The sequence below is a fragment of the Cherax quadricarinatus genome, chromosome 44 (assembly GCF_038502225.1).
Source record: "Cherax quadricarinatus isolate ZL_2023a chromosome 44, ASM3850222v1, whole genome shotgun sequence".
NCBI lineage: Eukaryota > Metazoa > Arthropoda > Malacostraca > Decapoda > Parastacidae > Cherax > Cherax quadricarinatus.
Genome location: NC_091335.1, coordinates 15,449,502 through 15,471,918, shown reverse-complemented (window position 1 = coordinate 15,471,918; position 22,417 = coordinate 15,449,502). Strand labels below are relative to the sequence as shown.

Here is a 22,417-nt window from a genome sequence, read left to right as displayed (position 1 = left end):
AGGCATGGGTTGTGAATGTTGCAACAAGGAGAAGGCTGGAGTCAGTGGAGATGTCAAAGGTGAGTGGTGCACTGAGGAGTCTGTGGAGACAAAGAACTTTATCCATGAAAGCAAAGAGGGGAATGTATGAGAGTATGGTTATACCAACACTCTTGTATGGGTGTGAGGCATGGGTTGTGAATGTTGCAACAAGGAGAAGGCTGGAGGCAGTGGAGATGTCAAAGGTGAGTGGTGCACTGAGGAGTCTGTGGAGACAAAGAACTTTATCCATGAAAGCAAAGAGGGGAATGTATAAGAGTATAGTTGTACCAACACTCTTTTATGGGTGTGAAGCATGGGTGATGAATGTCGCAATGAGGAGAAGGCTGGAGGCATTGGAGATGTCATGTCTGAGGGCAATGTGTGGTGTGAATATAATGCAGAGAATCCTTAGTTTGGAGATTAGGAGGAGATGTGGGATTACCAAAACTATTATCCAGAGGGCTGAGGAGGGGTTATTGAGATGGTATGGACATGTAGAGAGGATGGAACGAAATAGAATGACTTTAAGAGTATACAATTCTGTAGTGGAGGGGATGTGGGGTAGGGATCAGCTTAGGCTAGGTTGGAAGAGGGGGGTAAAGGAGGTTTTGTGTGCAAGGGGCTTAGACTTCCAGCAAACATGTGTGAGCATGTTAGTCAGGAGAGAATGGAGACAAATGGTTTTTAGGACTTGACGTACTGTTGCAGTGTATGCAAGGTAATATTTATGAAGGGATTCAAGGAAATCTGCAGGCTAGACTTGAGTCCTGGAGATGGGAAATGCAGTGTCTCACTCTGAAGGAGGGGTGTTAATATTGCAGTTTTATAACTGTAGTGTAGGCATGCCTCTGGCAAGACAGTGATGGAATGAATGATGATGAAAGTATTTTTTTTTTTGGGGGGCCATCCTGCCTTGGTGGGAAACATCCAATGTGTTAAGAAACAAAAAAATAATTTTAGGCACATAATTTTATTAACCTATGAGATTTGCAGTAATTATGAAGAAGTTACTGGTCACTCATCTTTTGGTAAAGGAATATTTTAGCAACATGTCATAATTTAGTCATGGTGAAGGCAACATACATTGATATAGTGTAAAATATTAACACAGAAAACATGCATAATAATTTGTAGAAATAATTAATAGAGGTGATGATAATATGGCAGGAGCATTTACTGTTTTACATATGTAATAAAAAGTTATAAAGTAACTGATGTAACATTGAATGATAGTATGACAATTAGAGTCCAACTGAAGTAGTGGAATGCTCTGCATAATTAGTGTTTTCCAAATAGCTTGTTCCTTTATAATTATACATAACTATTACTTGTTGTATTTGGAAATAAAATTTGTTTTTATTTTCATTTTCATTAAGAACCATTAAATGTTTTCTGCTTTATTCTTTGTCTTTCTCTAGTTGTTTTTCTTTATAAAATAAGAATACCTCTTTCTCCCAAATTCAAATATTTCAATGCCTATGTTCTGTAATTAGGAAAAGGTTCATGCAATTATTGGCATGTTCAGGTGCTGTCTGGTAAATTTTATACAAGTTATTCCTAATTATGCTCTCCATGTGATAACTTGAGAAGACCTCTTCTGATCAGCTTCACATTTTCATCACTGGTGTGTCCTACTTTTAAAAAGGTTGGGATTGTTATTCGAGTGCGTTGGTACCCATCTCTTAATTTTATTTTTAAAATGATCTAGCATTTTTTCCTTTATGGAGATATGGGGATATCTTTCTTGCAGCAACCAAAATGCATCTAGTTACAGTACTGTATTGTCATATTTATGAGTAAGTGCAAAATCCATAGAAATCATACGGAGCGTGTAGCTTCAGTATTGTAGGAATTCTGAAGGCAGTGATGCTTTGGGATTGTACTGGTTCAGCTGGGGCAGGAACTATAAGGTAGAGATGCTACATAATTGTCCTGATTCATTTGTAAAACTCAGAAAATGTTTTGGGAAGAAGGAAGTGTTACAATCAGAAAAGATGAGTGGGAGGAGGTACACATAAATAATAGTTAGTATATATTGGATCTCTCCTGGTTTAAAGTACAGTATAGAAAAATGTATTGCTCTTTAAGTATTCATCTTTATTTTTCCTGTACACTTGGAATTAAAGTGCAGTATTTTATTTTATAAGATATTTTTTTACCACATTTTTATCAAAATGGCATTCTTCCTAGTACCGTCATAGAAGCTAAGACGTTTAGTTTTAAAATTAGGTTGGATAAATACATGAGTGGGTGTGGGCGGGTGTGAGTTGGACCTAACTAGCTTGTGCTACTTGGTCGGATGCTGTGCTCCTCCCTTAAGTGACGTGTCTGACCTCGTTAGGTTAGTGAGCTTAAGGTCACTAGGTCAGTGAGCTTAAGCCGGGGGGGGGGAGAATTGGGCCTGCCTCACATAGGCCAGTAGGCCTGTTGCAGTGTTCCTTCTATCTTATGTTCTTATTACTATACTTTTAAAATAAGCTATTTTGGTAATCCACTGTAGCAGTTGTTTCTATGGCTGTTGTCTGGTATGATGGTTAGACTGTATATGCTCAGACATAATTTTATAACCATAGGGTCAACTGGCAGACATTGAGTGTGTGGAGACAGCCACCGGTGTGAAAACTGCTGCAGATAAGGGCACTAGCTGTGATGTTAGATATGGCTTCCGATGTACTAACGCTGACCAGGAGCGTGGTAGCTGTCTTGACTACAAGATTAGATACTATTGTTCATGTGGTAAGATAACATAAGAATTTGTTTTATTTTATTTTTTTTTTTTTTGCATTTTTATTGCTAAGAAGTCCACGTGTTTTTTTCCTTTTATCATATTTTATATATATCTTTCTTTCAACACACTGGCCATATCCCACTGAGGCAGGGTGGCCCAAAAAGAAAAAGAAAAGTTTCTCTTTTTAAATTTAGTAACATATACAGGAGATGGAGTTACTAGCCCCTTGCTCCCAACATTTTAGTCGCCTCTTACAACACACATGACTTATGGAGGAAGAATTCTGTTCCACTTCCCCATAGAGATAAGCTGAAATAAACAAGAACAAGAACTAATAAGAAAATAGAAGGAAATCCATAGGGGTGTGTATGTATATATATATATACAGTGGTCCCTCGCTTTTCGTAGTTCTCGGCAATCGTAAATTTCTCCAATCATAGGGGTATTTTCGTATAAACATGGACTCGCTTTTCATAGGTTGACTCGCGAATAGTAGTTCGTCCAGGATGCTTACGCACGGTGTGAGCTGGGGAGGCCTCCCTACCCAGCCAGTCTGGCATTGTTTACCAGTGAGTGAAGGTCCCCTCAAGTGCTCCTACGAAATATTTCATAATATTCCACTCATTTTAGTGCTTGCAAGTACTAAATAAGCTACCATGACTCCAAAGAAAGCTCCTAGTGCCAAGCCTGTGGTAAAGAAGGTGAGAAATATGTACAGTGACAAAGTCTTGTACCATTTTAGGGAAGTGTTAAAGAGACGCCAGAAACAGAGCTCTCTCCACAGTTACTTTGCGAGACAGGACTAGAGTGACTCTCAAGGTGGTCCTAGTGGCATTAAGAAACAGAGAAGAGAAGCAACCCCAGAGAAGCAATTGGTACCTGAGGTGTTGCTGGAAGGGGATTCCCCTTCCAAACTGTAAACAATCCAATCTCTCTCCTCCTCCAGTCTCCCATACACTAAGAATCTCCAATAAAGGTAAGTGTTATGCTGTTAATGTTTCATTCATCATTTCCCATTGTATTGTTTATGTACTACATGTATATTTCATGTAAAAATTTTTTTGTTTTAATACTTCTGAGTGTCAGAAACGGATTAATTGTATTTACATTATTTCTTATGGGGAAAATTGATTCGCAAATCGTAAATTTCGTTTATAGGAGCTCCTCCAGGAACGGATTAATTACGAAAAACGAGGGACCACTGTATATATATGCTTGTACATGGTTTGGGATATTGGCAGTTTGGAGGGATATGTTGTGTGCATCTTTATACGTATATGCTTCTAAACTGTTGTGTTCTGAGTGCCTCTGCAAAAACAGTGATTATGTGTGAGTGAGGTGAAAGAGTTGAATGATGATGAATGTATTTTCTTTTTGGGGATTTTCTTTCTTTTTTGGGGTCACCCTGCCTCGGTGGGAGACAGCCGACTTGTTGAAAAAAAAAAAAAATGTATCCTTCCTTAATGAAGTGGGATTAATTAAGCACAATGTAAGAAAACTCTCCTGTTAACTCAAGTGTAGTATTGTTAGATGTATGTACAGGAATATTTTTTGCATATTACTACATCCTTGTATCATTTATGGGACATAGTAATATAATTATTGAATAGATAGATAACTCATATTGGTCACACATACATATAAAATCACCCAGGATCAACACCCGGCTGATTTTCAGTTTTTCCACTGTTGAGTAACTAAATAATAATAATTGTCATATCAATGATCTAGTTTTCTGAATATCATATACAGTGGCAGTTTTTTTAATTTAGTTGAAGAGCAATAGTAGCATTGCTAAGTATATTTAATCACAGTAATGATTAATAGACACATTATTATGTTTTATCATTAATATAATTTCATGCACTGGTCAGGGAGGTATACCATCTTTTAGGAGTGAAGAAGAGCAGAATGTAAGTGTGGGGGAGGTACGTGAGGCATTACGTAGAATGAAAGGGGGTAAAGCAGCTGGAACTGATGGGATCATGACAGAAATGTTAAAAGCAGGGGGATATATAGTGTTGGAGTGGTTGGTACTTTTGTTTAATAAATGTATGAAAGAGGGGAAGGTACCTAGGGATTGGCGGAGAGCATGTATAGTCCCTTTATATAAAGGGAAAGGGGACAGAAGAGATTGTAAAAATTATAGAGGAATAAGTTTACTGAGTATACCAGGAAAAGTGTATGGTAGGGTTATAATTGAAAGAATTAGAGGTAAGACAGAATGTAGGATTGTGGATGAGCAAGGAGGTTTCAGAGTGGGTAGGGGATGTGTAGATCAAGTGTTTACATTGAAGCATATATGTGAACAGTATTTAGATAAAGGTAGGGAAGTTTTTATTGCATTTATGGATTTAGAAAAGGCATATGATAGAGTGGATAGAGGAGCAATGTGACAGATGTTACAAGTATATGGAATAGGTGGCAAGTTATTAAATGCTGTAAAGAGTTTTTATGAGGATAGTGAGGCTCAGGTTAGGGTGTGTAGAAGAGAGGGAGACTACTTCCCGGTAAAAGTAGGTCTTAGACAGGGATGTGTAATGTCACCATGGTTGTTTAATATATTTATAGATGGGGTTGTAAAGGAAGTAAATGCTAGGGTGTTCGGGAGAGGGGTGGGATTAAATTTTGGGGAATCAGATTCAAAATGGGAATTGACACAGTTACTTTTTGCTGATGATACTGTGCTTATGGGAGATTCTAAAGAAAAATTGCAAAGGTTAGTGGATGAGTTTGGGAATGTGTGTAAAGGTAGAAAGTTGAAAGTGAACATAGAAAAGAGTAAGGTGATGAGGGTATCAAATTATTTAGATAAAGAAAAATTGGATATCAAATTGGGGAGGAGGAGTATGGAAGAAGTGAATGTTTTCAGATACTTGGGAGTTGACGTGTCGGCGGATGGATTTATGAAGGATGAGGTTGATCATAGAATTGATGAGGGAAAAAAGGTGAGTGGTGCGTTGAGGTATATGTGGAGTCAAAAAACGTTATCTATGGAGGCAAAGAAGGGAATGTATGAAAGTATAGTAGTACCAACACTCTTATATGGGTGTGAAGCTTGGGTGGTAAATGCAGCAGCGAGGAGACGGTTGGAGGCAGTGGAGGTGTCCTGTCTAAGGGCAATGTGTGGTGTAAATATTATGCAGAAAATTCGGAGTGTGGAAATTAGGAAAAGGTGTGGAGTTAATAAAAGTATTAGTCAGAGGGCTGAAGAGGGGTTGTTGAGGTGGTTTGGTCATTTAGAGAGAATGGATCAAAGTAGAATGACATGGAAAGCATATAAATCTATAGGGGAAGGAAGGCGGGGTAGGGGTCGTCCTCGAAAGGGTTGGAGAGAGGGGGTAAAGGAGGTTTTGTGGGCGAGGGGCTTGGACTTCCAGCAAGCATGCGTGAGCATGTTAGATAGGAGTAAATGGAGGCGAATGGTACTTGGGACCTGATGATCTGTTGGAGTGTGAGCAGGGTAATATTTAGTGAAGGGATTCAGGGAAACCGGTTATTTTCATATAGTCGGACTTGAGTCCTGGAAATGGGAAGTACAATGCCTGCACTTTAAAGGAGGGGTTTGGGATATTGGCAGTTTGGAGGGATATGTTGTGTATCTTTATACGTATATGCTTCTAAACTGTTGTATTCTGAGCACCTCTGCAAAAACAGTGATAATGTGTGAGTGTGGTGAAAGTGTTGAATGATGATGAAAGTATTTTCTTTTCGGGGATTTTCTTTCTTTTTTGGGTCACCCTGCCTCGGTGGGAGACGACCGACTTGTTGAAAAAAAAAAAATTAATAAAACATGCACAGTAGACCCCTGGTTTTTGTAATTAATCCGTTCTAGAAGGTTTGCCCAAATCCGAAATGGCTGAAAACCGAAGTAATATTTCCCATAAGAAATAATGTAAATCCAATTAATCCATTTCAGACACCCAAAAATATTAACAAAAAATACATTTTATAGAGAATATAGTTTTACGTACAGGAAAAAATGAGAAATAAATATAAATGACTAATTTTAATGATAAATGAACATTACATACCCTTACTGAAGACTTGTTGGTGAGCAGTATTTATTTGTAGTCCCAGAGGGACTACATTGCAGGCGTATACCTACTGGCTACATACACTGCGGCCTACAGCCATATTATTACCATCAGCATACCATGTTCACTGAGTAATCGTTTCTAACAACTACCTTTAGATGTCATCATAAACAAAGGGAGAGGTAATGAATAATTCATGCCACGAATTGTAAACAAAAGCCTTATGTACTGTTAAGGGCGGTTGGTTACTGGGCCAATGCAGATTCATACATGTTTTTTCTGAAGCTGGATCAGAGAAAACATAATGTTTACCCTCCACCTGACCCCCACCCCTGAATAGCATATAAACATTGCATGTTTATATGCTGTGTAACATGTTTCTTATACAGTTACTGGCTGTAATCTGTTCCAGAAGCTCAGCCTAAGACTGAAATGGGCAAAAACTGAAATAATATTTCCCATAAGAATTAATGGAAATACAATTAATCTGTTCCAGACAAAAATATTAACAAAAAAAAATTAACAAATATGTAAATATTTTTTTTTTTCAACAAGTCGGCCGTCTCCCACCGAGGCAGGGTGACCCAAAAAAGAAAGAAAATCCCCAAAAAGAAAATACTTTCATCATCATTCAACACTTTCACCTCACTCACACATTATCACTGTTTTTGCAGAGGTGCTCAGAATACAACAGTTTAGAAGCATACACATATAAAGATACACAACATATCCCTCCAAACTGCCAATATCCCAAACCCCTCCTGTAAAGTGCAGGCATTGTACTTCCCATTTCTAGGACTCAAGTCCGACTATATGAAAATAACCGGTTTCCCTGAATCCCTTCACTAAATATTACCCTGCTCACACTCCAACAGATCGTCAGGTCCCAAGTACCATTCGTCTCCATTCACTCTTATCTAACACGCTCACGCACGCTTGCTGGAAGTCCAAGCCCCTCGCCCACAAAACCTCCTTTACCCCCTCTCTCCAACCCTTTCGAGGACGACCCCTACCCCGCCTTCCTTCCCCTATAGATTTATATGCTTTCCATGTCATTCTACTTTGATCCATTCTCTCTAAATGACCAAACCACCTCAACAACCCCTCTTCTGCCCTCTGACTAATACTTTTAATAACTCCACACCTTTTCCTAATTTCCACACTCTGAATTTTCTGCATAATATTTACACCACACATTGTCCTTAAACAGGACATCTCCACTGCCTCCAACCATCTCCTCGCTGCTGCATTTACCACCCAAGCTTCACACCCATATAAGAGTGTTGGTACTACTATACTTTCATACATTCCCTTCTTTGCCTCCATAGATAACGTTTTTTGACTCCACATATACCTCAATGCACCACTCACCTTTTTTCCCTCATCAATTCTATGATTAACCTCATCCTTCGTAAATCCATCCGCCGACACGTCAACTCCCAAGTATCTGAAAACATTCACTTCTTCCATACTCCTCCTCCCCAATTTGATATCCAATTTTTCTTTATCTAAATCATTTGATACCCTCATCACCTTACTCTTTTCTATGTTCACGTTCAACTTTCTACCTTTACACACATTTATTGAAGGCTAATGCTGGCTTCTGGAAGATAAGGAGGAGGAAAGAGGGAGGAGATAGTATTTGGAAGAGAATTCCCCCTCCATAAAGACTTCAGGTAGCAAAGCCTTCTCTGGGGTTACTTCGCTTCTTTGTCTTTTAATGCCACTAGGACCAGCTTGAGAGTCACTGGACCCCTGTCACACAAAATAACTGTCAAGAGTGCTCTGTTTCTGGCGTCTCTTTAAGATTTTCCTGAAGTGGGACAGGATTTTGTCATTGAACATGTTGCAGATATGGCTTGTTTCAGCTTTGTCAGGGTGGTGTTTTTCTACAAAAGTTTGCACCTTAGTCCACATTGCACACACCTCTTTAATCTCTGAAGAAGGCATCTCCTTCACTCTCTCTGCCTCCTCCTCTGAAACAAGTTCCTCAGCTGCAATCTGCTGATGTTCGAGTTGAAGCTCTTACAGCTCTTCAGTGGTTAGCTTTTCCCTGTGGTCCTCCACCAACTCTTCCACATCCTCACCACTCACCTCCAAGCCCAGGGACTTCCCCAGTGCCACAATAGAGTCCACAAGGTTTGCAGGGTCAGGGTCAGGGTCAACCTCAAACCCTTCAAAATCTCTCTCTTGGACACAACCTGGCCACAATTTTCTCCAAGCAGAGTTCAAAGTCCTGGAAGTCACTCCTTCCCAAGCCTTACCTATAAAGCTTGTGCAATTGAGGATAGTGAAGTGATCTTTCCAGAACTCTCTTAGGGTCAACTGAATGTCAGAGGTCACCTCAAACACTGCTTTTGTGTTGAGTTTTTTGAAGTTAGAAATGACTTGCTGGCCCATGGGCTGGAGGAGAGGAGTGGGGTTAGGAGGCAAGAACTTCACTTTTATGAAATTGAAGTCACTAAATACTTGGTCTTGCAAGTCTGGAGGGTGTGCAGGAGCATTGTCCAGTACCAGGAGGCACTTGAGTAGCAATTTCTTTTCCAGGAGGTATTTTTTCACACTTGAGCCAAACACATCATTAACCCACTCTTTGAAAATTTGCCTTGTGACCCATGCCTTATTAGCTTTCCACATCACACACAATCTATTCCTAATGACACTGCTTTTCTTGAACACTCTGGGATTTTCTGAGTGATACACAAGTAAAAGCTTCACTTTAAAATCCCCACTAGCATTACCACACAACAAAAGAGTAAGCCTGTCTTTCATAGGCTTGTGTCCTGGCAGTGCCTTTTCCTCGTGCATGATATAGGTCCTGTTTGACATTTTCTTCCAAAACAGGCCTGTTTCGTCACAATTGAACACTTGGGGTTTTAATTGTTCAGCTGCTTTTTTTGTCAGAACTTGCAGCCTCTCCAAGCCTCACAACACTGTGTATGCCACTACACTTCTTAAATATCTCAAACCAGCCTTAGCTGGCCCTAAATTCACTACCAGCAGCACTTGTTCCAGGAGTTTTCTGTAGAAGATCCTCATGTAACTGCTTTGCCTTCTCACAAATAATAGATTCAACAATACTGTCTCCCACTAATTCTTTTTCCTTAATACACAATAACAACAAATTTTCCATCTGTTCCATTTTCGGTGACCTTTGTTTCATTATAAAAGTTACTCCTTTTGCAACATTAGCATTCTTGATTTGTTCTTTCTTTGCCAGGATGGATATTATAATCAATTTGTTTTTCCCATACATCCTGGCAAGTTCCAGCTCCCGCATACCCTTCTCGTATTTATCATCAACCACTTCACGCTTAAATTCCATGGTGTTTCTCATTTTGTTTACCACAGGAACTTTACTAAGAGCTTTTTTTGGAGCCTTGGTTACTTATTTTGCAGTTGCACTGCAAACAAACCACAAAAAACAATGGAAAACAAGCAAAATGTTTGGATGTATAAGCAAAAACTTCTTCACACACCAAAAGACACAGACAGACTTATGCGCAAGCGGCCCCAGCCGGCAGATGGACACGTCCAAAATGGCCGATCACTGAAATAACGGCCGATCACCAGGAGCCGAAAAACCAGCCGATAACCAAGTTGGCTGATAACAGGAATGGCCGATATCCGAGGGTCCACTGCAGTATAATTTTGACAAAAATATCACAGATGGATTAATGAAAATGTCTATGTTAACGTAAAATAAGACATTTAATGTGCCCAAGAGCGATTATTATTACATAGTATTATTATGGCATCAAGACTAGAGGGACACTCGTAGTGAACGAATAACAAAGGCATGTTTATATGCTATGTGCAAAACAACCACTGTGAAAAAATAGAGAAATTCCAAGCGCTTTCGCTATGTAACGTGTTTCTTGCATAATTTTGAAATATCATTGATGGATTAATGAAAATGTTTATATTAATGTAAAATAAGGCATTTAATGTGCCCAAGAGTGAGTCACGAACGTACGAGCGGCCCAGGTAGACGCATCTGGTACCGTTGATTTCTGAGCGGATGTACAAAACCTGGGGGAAAATTTCGCTGAAAAAAGTGCTCGAAATCCAAATTGTATGATTTCTGCACTAGCCGAAAACCAGGGGTTCACTATATAATCAAGCTCCTGATCAGCCATTACCGCATATTTACACCATCATATGAATGAGGGATACAGTACTATATTAATTAAAGAGAAAGGTATTAACCCTTTGAGGGTTTTCGTCGTACTAGTACGTCTTACGCGTAGGGGTTTTTGACGTACTAGTACTCATAAATTCTAGCGGCCTCAAATCTAGTGGGAGAAAGCTGGTAGGCCTTCATATGAAAGAATGGGTCTATGTGGTCAGTGTGCACAGTCTAAAAAAAATCCTGCAGCACACAGTGCATAATGAGAAAAAAAAAACTTTGACCATTTTTTTTGAATAAATCAGCGACTTTGCAGTGTATTTTCGTATGGTATTTATTGTTGTATTCTAATTTTCTTGGTCTCATTTTATAGAATGGAAGACATATTACAGAAATTGAGATGATTTTGACTGGTTTTACAAAGAAAGGTGCCTTGAAATTGAGCTCAAAGTAGCAGAAATGTTCGATTTTTACCAAACTTCAAAAGTAAACAAATCGTGCCAAGCGTGCAATACACGTCAACTGGTGAGTCTAATATTCTTTCACAAGTGCACCAATAATATTTATACCATTTTTTACACTAATGCAGTAGTCTGCATAACAGTAAATCTTATATTTTTTGTGAAAATAAAAATTCAAAGTGGAAAGCAAAAGAATATAAGAGGGGCCTTGAGACGTGACTAATGACTAGAGGAAATGTCATTTTAGTGCCAGGAATGTCTTTCTTGTTTATTCTGGACCCTATTCGGAAATTGGCATCTTTTGAAATTTGTGTGAAATTGGCAAAATTGCTAAATTCTGACCACTGTACTGGATAGTTGAATTTCATAAATGAGTGGTTTCTTGCACCCATTCGATAGGAAAAATGGAGTTCTAGCGAAATATTCATGTTTTTTGTCGACTAGTACAGTGAAATTGGCCGAAAATGGGGCTCAAAGTGGGCAAAATCGCCGATGCGTAAACATCGCCGAGACCGCTAACTTTGCGAGAGCATAATTCCGTAAGTTTTCTATAAAATTTCAAACTTTTGGTGTCTTTATGATCGGGAAAAGATTCTCTATCTTTTCATAAGAGAAAATAATTTTTTTTTTTTTTTAAATTTGGCCGACCCTGAGAACGAGTTTTGGAGAGGGCCTGTCGACCCTCAAAGGGTTAAAGAAACAAGATATACAATATTAAAGTAAAAAAGAGATAAGAAAAAGAAATAGATAGAGATATGAGAGATATAGAGTAAGTCAAATTGGGTAGCTTGGTTATCTGTCACCAGATAACCAAGCTACTGAAGGTTTCTAAGTATGAGTTACTACATGATTTTCTTGGCATTATTCTGTTGTAAGATAAACTTGAATGCTAAATTATATTCTTCTCTCAGCAGTGGTTTTAGAGATATACATTTTTCCTTATTTTTTGAAGCTCATCTTCATACTCCTTGCATGTTTATGCATGAAACAAAGGTTCATCTTATACAACCCAGTCCTCAGTATATATCATGCAAGATTTTTAAGAGATATCTAAAAGTGTTGAATGATGGTGAAAGTGTTTCTTTCATTTTTGGGTCACCCTGCCTCAGTGGGAGATGCCCAGCATGTTGAAAAAAAGAATAATCTAAAGGTAACATGAATCAAATATTAAAATTCACATCCCTTGTACCCAGGAAAAGAATGATATTAATAAGTCATCCTTCACATTTAGTTTGTCACCTCAGTTTTTTTTTTTATGTGTGCAGAAATGATTGACAAATGTAATGATATTATAACTTTTCTGATTTTTATTTTTTTTACATTAAATATTGACAGACACCTCTTAAATCTCTTGTGTCCTCAGAAAGTTTGATTTGATGTGTTTGTGCTGCTGCTGTATGGTCTAAAAGTTTTCAGAGAATTTCACATCTATTTTTCACATTCTTCAGTAAAAGTATCTTCACACTTGTTGAAAATTTAACTCAACATAAATCTTTTATTTCTTTTATAGACTTAAAATGCAGAAATAGATGCTACTCACTGAATTATAGTATACAGAAAAAATTTGTATCATGCATTGGTATATTTTGTGTTATAAAATAGAAGAATGAAAGTTTTTAACCCAGTTAGTATATGGCAAATTATTGTACAGTATTATTAATTTATCAACTTAAATTTACAGAAACAACTACTGCGATAACCACATTGATCCCTGTCTTCTTCACACCACCTCCAGTATGTGATCCAGATCAGTAAGTGTACCAGCAGTTCTCTACTTTTATTGACCTCTTTCACTGACTGTATAGATCTTGAGTTATGATGAGTATAGTAAAAACAGTAACTTGATATGTTCATCAAAGTTCACAAGACTGAAGGCAGAACCAGTCACAACCATCTCACAAACTGGAGGGGAACTAGAAAATATTTTAGTCAGTTTTGTCATCTAATTTCATTTCTAGTTTGTTCTGTAGGTGTGAATAGATATGGTTCACTGTCAAAGTAATGTTTGAATATACATACTGTGTAATGGATAACATTACAGTAATTCCTTGTTTTAGTATTGTTGAGACTCTTTATAACCACTCCCAGTCTGCATATATATGCTCTACATTATTTAAGATCTTAGAATGATATAGCAAGTAGTTACCAGGGCAGTAATTGTGGAGATGTGGTAATGCATGCCACACACTTTCCAGGACATACCATTTTTTTTTTTAATACACTGGCTGTCTCCCACTGGGATAGGGTGACCTAAAAAGAAACACTTTGACCATCATTCACTATCACTGTCTTGCCAGAGGCATGTAGATATGACAGTTCAGATGTCCTTTCTAACAACAAATATTGCAGACTCCTCCTGTAGAGTACAGGCACTGTACTTCTCACCTCCAGGACTCAAGTCCTGTACTGTATTCACTTGTACCAAATTATCTGTTATTATATTTGAATAATAACAGTAATAATAGTACAGTGACAATAATATTGTACTGTATGTACTATGTTCATCAAAGGATAGGTTTTCTGATGTTAGTAATTTCAATTGATCAGGTAGTTTTAGATTAATAAAAGAGATATTAAGTAATATTGGATAGAAAAATGAAAGTTTCTCTTTTAAAATTTTGTAATTTATACAGGAGAAGGGGTTACTAGCCCCTTGCTTCTGGTATTTTAGGTGCCTCTTACTACACACATGGCTTACGTAGGAAGAATTCTGTTCCACTACCCCATAGAGAAATTGATATCTAATATACATATATTTAATACACTAAAGTCCTTCTAGAGGTAAGTTAGGTTTAAGTTTGCCCAAAATGCTCTGCACAACTAATTGGATTTCCACTTTATTATTGTAAAGTCATCCAGTTTTGTACAAGCGATGTATTGTGTAGCAATGAATTTGATTGATTAAATAAGGAATCTTAGAAAGTATTTTGTATTGTATCTACTTTTGGCTTTGGGGATCATTGCTCTTGCAACCTAGTCTCAAACCAGGCCTACTAAATTGAAAAAAAAATATGGTATTACAAGAATAAAAAAAATTATTAAGAAACAGGAAAGTAAAGATGTGTGTATAATGAGACAGAAAGAAAAGTCCATCAGTCCTGAGAGTGTAAAATATTTAAGAGGTTTCTGTTGCACACTTAGAACAGTTGCTGTTTGCTAACCTACTATTTTTTTTGTATGTGTTTGATAAAGGCTTCACTGTTTAGTATTTTGACAATGTATAGGCCTTGAAATTTTGTCTTTTGAACTATATTTCTAAATGCTGTGTAATGTACCAAAGTAAGTTTTTACTCGATTAATTAAGAGTTTATTCATTGATACCCTACAAAGTATTATACTATTTTCAATTATAGGTATGTAAACTTACTTGAAAATGTGGAGGACAGTGCTTTCTCATCTACACCAGCTCGTAACTCTATATATGGACCTGCTAGTGCACGACTGTATCACAATGATGGTAGTTTTACAAGTAAGTAAATTTTGAACCTTTCCTGACTCTTCCATTTACACATAAGTCTTAAAGATATTAATTTTGATTATGGCTTTCAATATTTTTATATTTGGTTGAAAGACACTTGGTGCAGTGGAAACATTATATTATAGACTATTTTTTTGCTCACAAATAACTTGGTAAAGCTCACTGTGTAGGCAAAACATTGCCCATAATGAAGTTTTCCTCTTCACCAAGTGTCTTTCTATTACAGTAAACCCTTCATATAACAGACTAATAGAGGGGATGGTTCAGGTGTTCATTAAATTATTATTATATTAAAAAAATAGCAGTAAAATGCATTAAAGTATTTTATTGTATACCTAATATAGCAGTGTACACACAATTTACAGATATAATGCAATGCACATTGAAAAAAAGGAATTTAAAGTACAATTTATCCAGTGAATTCTGCTCATAATTGTTAAAGTCTGTTATATTGAGGGTTTATTGTATATTTGTCCATAATACCCACTATACTGTATTTCTATATGAGCAGGGTAATATTTTGTGAAGAGATTCAGGGAAACTAGTTAGCCAGACTTGAGTCCTGGAAATGGGAAGTACAATGCCTGCACTTTTAAGGAGGGGTTTGGGACATTGGCAGTTTGGAGGGACTTCTAAACTGTCGTATCTGAGTGCCTCTGCAAAGACAGTGATTATGTATGAGTGATGGTGAAAGTGTTTAATGATGATGAAAGTTTTTTCTTTCTTTTTGGGTTTTTCTTTCTTTTTGGGTCACCCTGCCTTGATGGGAAACAGCTGACATGTTAAAAAATAAATAAATAAATAAAGTTTATATACTGTACTAAATCTTTATAGATTTTTAACCTATATGTAAGCTGTACAATATATAATTGATTGTTAATCTACACAGCAAGGAGCTGGGCATCATTGGTCAGTGACCAGGAGCAGTTTATCCAAGTTGACCTTGGTTCTGTGGTTCCTGTGTATGGTGTAGAAGTGGCAGGCAATCCACTCACCAGAGAGAGAGTAACGGCCTTCACTGTACAAATCTCTCGAGACAACAATGTATGGAGTGTGTTGCCAGCTGATCCTAAAAACTCAACAGGGTCCCCCAAGGTAACACTGCTCTTTTGTGATAACCTAATATTTTTCATCTCATAAAGACATGTACTTAATAAATAAGTATTGCTTGTTAATATCAGTTCCTTGTGTATTGATATTAGATTGATTACAGACCTCAGTCTACATACTTGAACAGTTTTATAAAATGGAGTCTGAGCATTGTATACAAAAAAATGATTAAGGTGGAACCTATAGTAAGCACAGCATTCTAGACAAAAATAACAGCCTGGTTGATCAGGCTCTGATCCACCACGAGGCCTGGTCACAGACCAAGCTGCAGGGCATTGATCCCCGAAACCCTCTCCAGGTATACCCCAGGTATAAGTTTCCAGTACTATTATGTATTAAGTAAAATTAATAAAAAAAGATTACATAACATGTATAGTTGTGTTATAGCAGTGTGGTGTGAATATGATGCAGAGAATTCATAGTTTGGAGATAAGGAGGTGTGAGGTTACTAAAAAGCATTATCCAGAGGGCTGAAAAGGGAATTATTGAAATAGTTTGTATATTTAAAAAGGATGGAGAAAAGTAGGATGACCTGGAGGGTGTATAAGTCTGTAGTGGAGGGAAGGAAAGGTAGGGGTCATCCTAGAAAAGGTTGGAGAGAGGGGGTAAAGGAGATTTTGTGTATGAGGGGCTAGGATACCCAAGGCATATGTGAGTATGTTAGATAGGTATGAGTGGAGGCAAGTAGCTTTTATGACTTCACATACTGTTGGAGTGTGAGCAAGGTATTATTTATGAGGGAATTCAAGGAAATCAGTTAGCCAGACTTGCATCCTGAAGGTGGGAAGAACAGCATTTACACACTAAAGGAGGGGTAGAGATATTGAAGTTTGGAGGGGCATCTTAGCTCTAATGTTGGTGCATCTCTGGCAAGAAAGGATCAGAGTGAGTGATGGTGAAAGTGTTTCTTCTTTTTCCAATCACCCTACCTCAGTGGGAGATGGCCAGTGTTAAAAAAATTATTATTATTATTTTTACATTTTGATTGCCTTTACTTTTATTAGGCCATTTACTTACTGTACACTTAAGTTGCAATAGTATTCAGAACTGTAGTAATCGTTTGCATCATTTACTGTCAGTCCGTATTCTAAATGATGCCTTTCAGTTTATCAGATGAAACTCATCTAACTTGATTTATGTCTCCAAACATTCAAATTTCCAGTAGTAGCAGTTAATATAGAAGTGGCATGTTGATTTTTAGTTAGACAGTTTGTGGTATATACCACAAATGTTGTTTTTAAATAAAAGCCATATGAACTATATAAAGATGACTTGTAATGCAAATGATTTGGAAGATTATTGCAATTACTGATGTATTAAAGACTTTTCAAGAGTCACTTGAAATATTTCAGTTGTGTCTTCTGATGTGTGTATTACTTGATGGTAGTTGAAATATGTAGAGATGATGCATCAGATCACTAATTAAGAGATAGGGAGCCTGCACACAGAGCACAAAGTTTTGAATATACTGTACTGAAAGATAAATAAATTATTATCATCCTATAAATATAAACAGCAGCATACATGATAGACAATAATTAATTTTATATATTTTATATAGTTCTGTCTCCATGGGAAAGTGGAGAAGAATCCTTCCTCCGTTAGCCATGCACGTCATAAGAGGCAGCTATAATGCCAGGAACAAGGGGCTAGTAACCCCTTCTTCTGTTTAAATTACTAAATGTAAAAGTAATAAAAAACTTTTGTTTCTTCTATTTTGGGTCACCCTGCCTTGGTGGGAGAAGAAGGTCAGTGTGCTAAAAAAAATACATGTATATAGTTTTGTATACATATGTGTTAAGCACTGTATTCTGATAGGTCTTCCAAGGTCCACTGACTCCATCAACACCTGTGAAGCAGTTGTTTAATGAGCCTGTAGAAACCAGATATCTAAAATTGAAACCCACTGACTGGTATCGAGCCATCGCTCTGAGGCTTGAAGTTATTGGCTGTGATCACCCAACAGTCACCCCAAAAGTCACTGAAGTTGGTATGTATTCAAGATGTATATATTTTATTATAAACTATTGTTTAAAAATAAGAAATTTGTTGACTCTGTTTTATGTTTGATTGTTTTCTTGTAGTTACATGAGTAGAGCTTTCCTTGTAATGTTTTACCTTCTTTAGATAATTTATCTTACATTTTTTTAAATAATCTAGTGCTTGTGATGTAAATTTACAACAAAATTCTAGGGACTCCAAAATGGCCCTGCTTGGCCTGGTTAGGACTGCATCAGAGAAAATAGATCTGTTCCATTGGTGTGTTCATTATAAAAAAAACGTGTAGGGCATTGTGGGAGCCAGAAATTGCATTTACATTTGTTTATTGGTATTGAACAATAAATATAAATGATATTTGAAACAAAAACATAGCTATACATATGTATAAAACATATATATAAAAAATAATTAGGAAAATGGGGAAAAATCATAAAAACCTTAAAATATAGCAACTTCCTTCAAGTGGTAAGCACTGATGTTACCATAAAATGATCACCAGTGTCACCTTCAAGCCTTCGTGTCTGTCAGTGATAATTGAATTTTACTCATTCTTGTCTTGCTACACTTATTAAATAAAAATAATTTTTTGTTTTCAAAATTGACAGTACTGATGGCATGTTTATTATAGACCCTTCTGCAGTTTAAGGCCTAATGGTCATGAAGCCAGACCAGATGATTTCTTCTGTCGAGGCTTTTATGTTGCATTATTTATGTGGCTGCTTTACTATGGTTCCTAAATGACCAGCATCCTTGATATATGGACCAGCAAACAAACAACACAGCAACCTTCAAGATAAAATCAAGGGTTTAGATGACCTTCATGATGCAATGATGGTTTAGTGACCTTCATGATGCAATGATGGTTTAGTGACCTTCATGATGCAATGATGGTTTAGTGACCTTCATGATGCAATGATGGTTTAGTGACCTTCATGATGCAATGATGGTTTAGTGACCTTCATGATGCAATGATGGTTTAGTGACCTTCATGATGCAATGATGGTTTAGTGACCTTCATTATGCAATGATGGTTTAGTGACCTTCATGATGCAATGATGGTTTAGTGACCTTCATGATGCAATGATGGTTTAGTGACCTTCATGATGCAATGATGGTTTAGCAATGATGGTTTAGTGACCTTCATGATGCAATGATGGTTTAGCAATGATGGTTTAGTGACCTTCATGATGCAATGATGGTTTAGTGACCTTCATGATGCAATGATGGTTTAGTGACCTTCATGATGCAATGATGGTTTAGCAATGATGGTTTAGTGACCTTCATGATGCAATGATGGTTTAGCAATGATGGTTTAGTGACCTTCATGATGCAATGATGGTTTAGTGACCTTCATTATGCAATGATGGTTTAGTGACCTTCATGATGCAATGATGGTTTAGTGACCTTCATGATGCAATGATGGTTTAGCAATGATGGTTTAGTGACCTTCATGATGCAATGATGGTTTAGCAATGATGGTTTAGTGACCTTCATGATGCAATGATGGTTTAGTGACCTTCATTATGCAATGATGGTTTAGTGACCTTCATGATGCAATGATGGTTTAGTGACCTTCATGATGCAATGATGGTTTAGCAATGATGGTTTAGTGACCTTCATGATGCAATGATGGTTTAGTGACCTTCATGATGCAATGATGGTTTAGTGACCTACACTTTACAGTGCTTCAGTTTACAGTGCTTCAGTTTACAGTGCTTCAGTTTACAGTGCTTCAGTTTACAGTGCTTCAGTTTACAGTGCTTCAGTTTACAGTGCTTCAGTTTACAGTGCTTTGCTTTACAAGACTTCACTAATGCAGCAGTTTTCAATTACACACATTCTTCATTTTGTCAGACTTCCTTCAATAAATATATTCACCACTCACTGTAATCTAAGAATGAAAATATTTTAGGGTAAGTAATGTGTGTACTGTATAAGCATTTTTTTTAGGCCTAGCTCAATTACTTGCTAATATATGATAGTGTAAACATGTTATCAGGCTTTTATATGCATTTGAAAGTGTAAAATGGCTATACAGTGGGCCCTCGACTAACGATATTAATTGGTACCCGAGTATGAATATCGTTAGTCGAGTTTTTTTTAGCGTTAGTCGAGGCAAAATGTTAGCGTTAACATGTATCGTTAGTCGGATTTAACGTTAGATGATGCCATCGTTGGTCAATGGTCCACTGTATTTCACTTTACAGCAATTTTCGCTTTACAGCAGTAGCCCAGAACCTAACCTGCTGTATAAGTGGGGCCCTCCTGTATTTTGCTGTTTTGTTTTGGCTTTGTATTATTTGGAAGCTTCATTTATAACTATTGTAAACGTTTGGTAAGTGTCAGTTCACTTTCAGTTTCTGTGTTGAAGAGGAGTACTCATGTATGTATGTATTTGCTCACCATTTTCATTCTTTAACCCTTAAACTGTCCAAACATAGTTATATGTTTGCTTGCATAGTGCTCTGAACATAGATCAACGTTTTATTTTTCATTCCTTCAAAATTGGGGCAATAGGCCTGAGTGGCCGAGACATGAGATAGTGGGTCTTAACACTTGGTGTGCACAGTATTAAAAAAATCTGGGATCACTTAGTGCCATGTGGGAGCACCAGTTCCAATGAGCACCAGCTAGAGCAAATAGCTGGCAAACACCAGGGATTCACTGATGTCATGTTGCATTAACACTCCCCTTTTAAGAGGAAAGTAAAAATAGCTTAGATAAATACATGAGTGGATGTGGGTGGGAGTGAGTTGGACCTAACTAGCTAGTGCTACTGGGTGTAATGTCATGCTCCTTTCTTCAGTGGATATGACCTGGCTAGGTGGGTCATTGGTCTAAGCCGGGGTGACATGGACCTGCCTTGCATGGGCCAGTAGGCCTGCTGCAGTGTTCCTGCTTTCTTATGTTCTTATGTATTCGGCAGGCTGGCCAGCTGACTGGCTAGCTTTAGCTGCCTCTGGCTGTCTCTCTGTCTATATCTCTATCTATCTGTCTATATCTCTGTCTATCTGTAGGCTCCTGCCTACTTTCTGTACTCGACTGAAGAAGCCTACTGTGTAGGCGAAACGTTTCAGAATAAAGTTGCTTAAGTGTTGCCTATGTGTCTTAACAACCATCCTGTCGGTATTGTATACCATTTTGATATTCACATAGAAACTATGTATTGTGCCAAAACAAAAGCATTCACATTGCTAAACTCACAAACTAGTATTTAGTCACTTAGTATTTAGTCAACTTACTCCACAATTTGTAATAATTTAAGGTTAAGAATTAATCTAAGTTTGCCCGAAATGCCTAGCCATGCTAGGTGTCCTAGTGGCCCCCTCTGTAATTAGTATTTTATTACATGTAAACCACACAATAACCAAAATCTGTAAACCCCGCATTGTAATCCTTATAGAGAATAAACTTCGATTTGATTTGTTCAGGAATCAGGGAGCGGCTCATAAACCAACAGTTTTACAGCCGCTCCCTGAGACAGACAAGCAGATGGAAAGACAGACACACACACACAGGTAGACAGAAAGACAGATAAGCACAGCTAGACAGATATAAGCAGAGCTAGACAGACAGATAGATAAATAGACAGACAGATAGATAGATAGACAGACAGACAGATAGATAGACTGACAGGCAGATAGATAGACAGACAGACATGTTTGTGTGTAACAGTGAAAACAATTAAAGTGAGGGTTCCCTGGAGCAGTGCCATTTATCAAGTGTCACTGGGCTGTCAGCAGCTTACTGACACTTGTCATACCACCATTCTTCAAGGAGTTTCATATATACTCTGGGTGCACACAGGCAGACAGAAAGACAGATAAGCAGAGCTAGACAGATAGATAAACAGACAGACAGATAGATAGACAGACAGACAGACATGTTTGTGTGTAACAGTGAAAACAAATAAAGGAGGGTTCCCTGAGCTCACAATCATCAAGTGTCACTGCCTGTCAGCAGTTTACTGACACTTGTCATAACACCATACTTCAAGGTATACTCCAGATTGTCTAAAACATTGCTGGGACCTATAAATGCTCTGTATATATGTCTAGACAATAGTAAATGACCCAGGCAGGTGAAAATGTTCACCTGTCTGTGTGATTGTGACTATTTGAGTAGTATTATTTCAGTACCTAATTTTAGTGTCAGAACAAAGATTGGCTATGAAATCACAAGAACTATTATAAATTGTAATTATCAGAACATATATATAAATTGAAATAAAAACGAGAAGAAAAGGTATATCGGCAGCACATCTGCAAGTGGCAGGAGTCGAGGTCGCCATCAGGTGAGCATCCTGTAACATGTAGAAAAATGCATTCTTCATTTAAAAAAACTTTTTTTTTTTCAAAATATTCAGAGCACTATGTGAGTGAATGTAGATCTACATTTGGACAGTTTAAGGGTTAAAGTTCACACAATTTGTTTAAAAATTTTTACAGTTAT

General features: G+C 37.4%; 1 protein-coding gene across 1 annotated transcript in view; it reads left to right on the top strand.

Moving 5' to 3' along the window:
• The window catches only part of LOC128697451 (hemocytin-like), a gene marked incomplete in the record, with an annotated part of 289,908 nt that overhangs the window by 155,395 nt on the left and 112,096 nt on the right, over positions 1–22,417 (top strand). Inside the window, 5 exon segments of the mRNA XM_070094123.1 lie at positions 2,595–2,757; positions 13,058–13,127; positions 14,730–14,845; positions 15,744–15,949; positions 17,783–17,954. Of these exon segments, the coding sequence (XP_069950224.1) occupies positions 2,595–2,757; positions 13,058–13,127; positions 14,730–14,845; positions 15,744–15,949; positions 17,783–17,954 (727 nt within the window).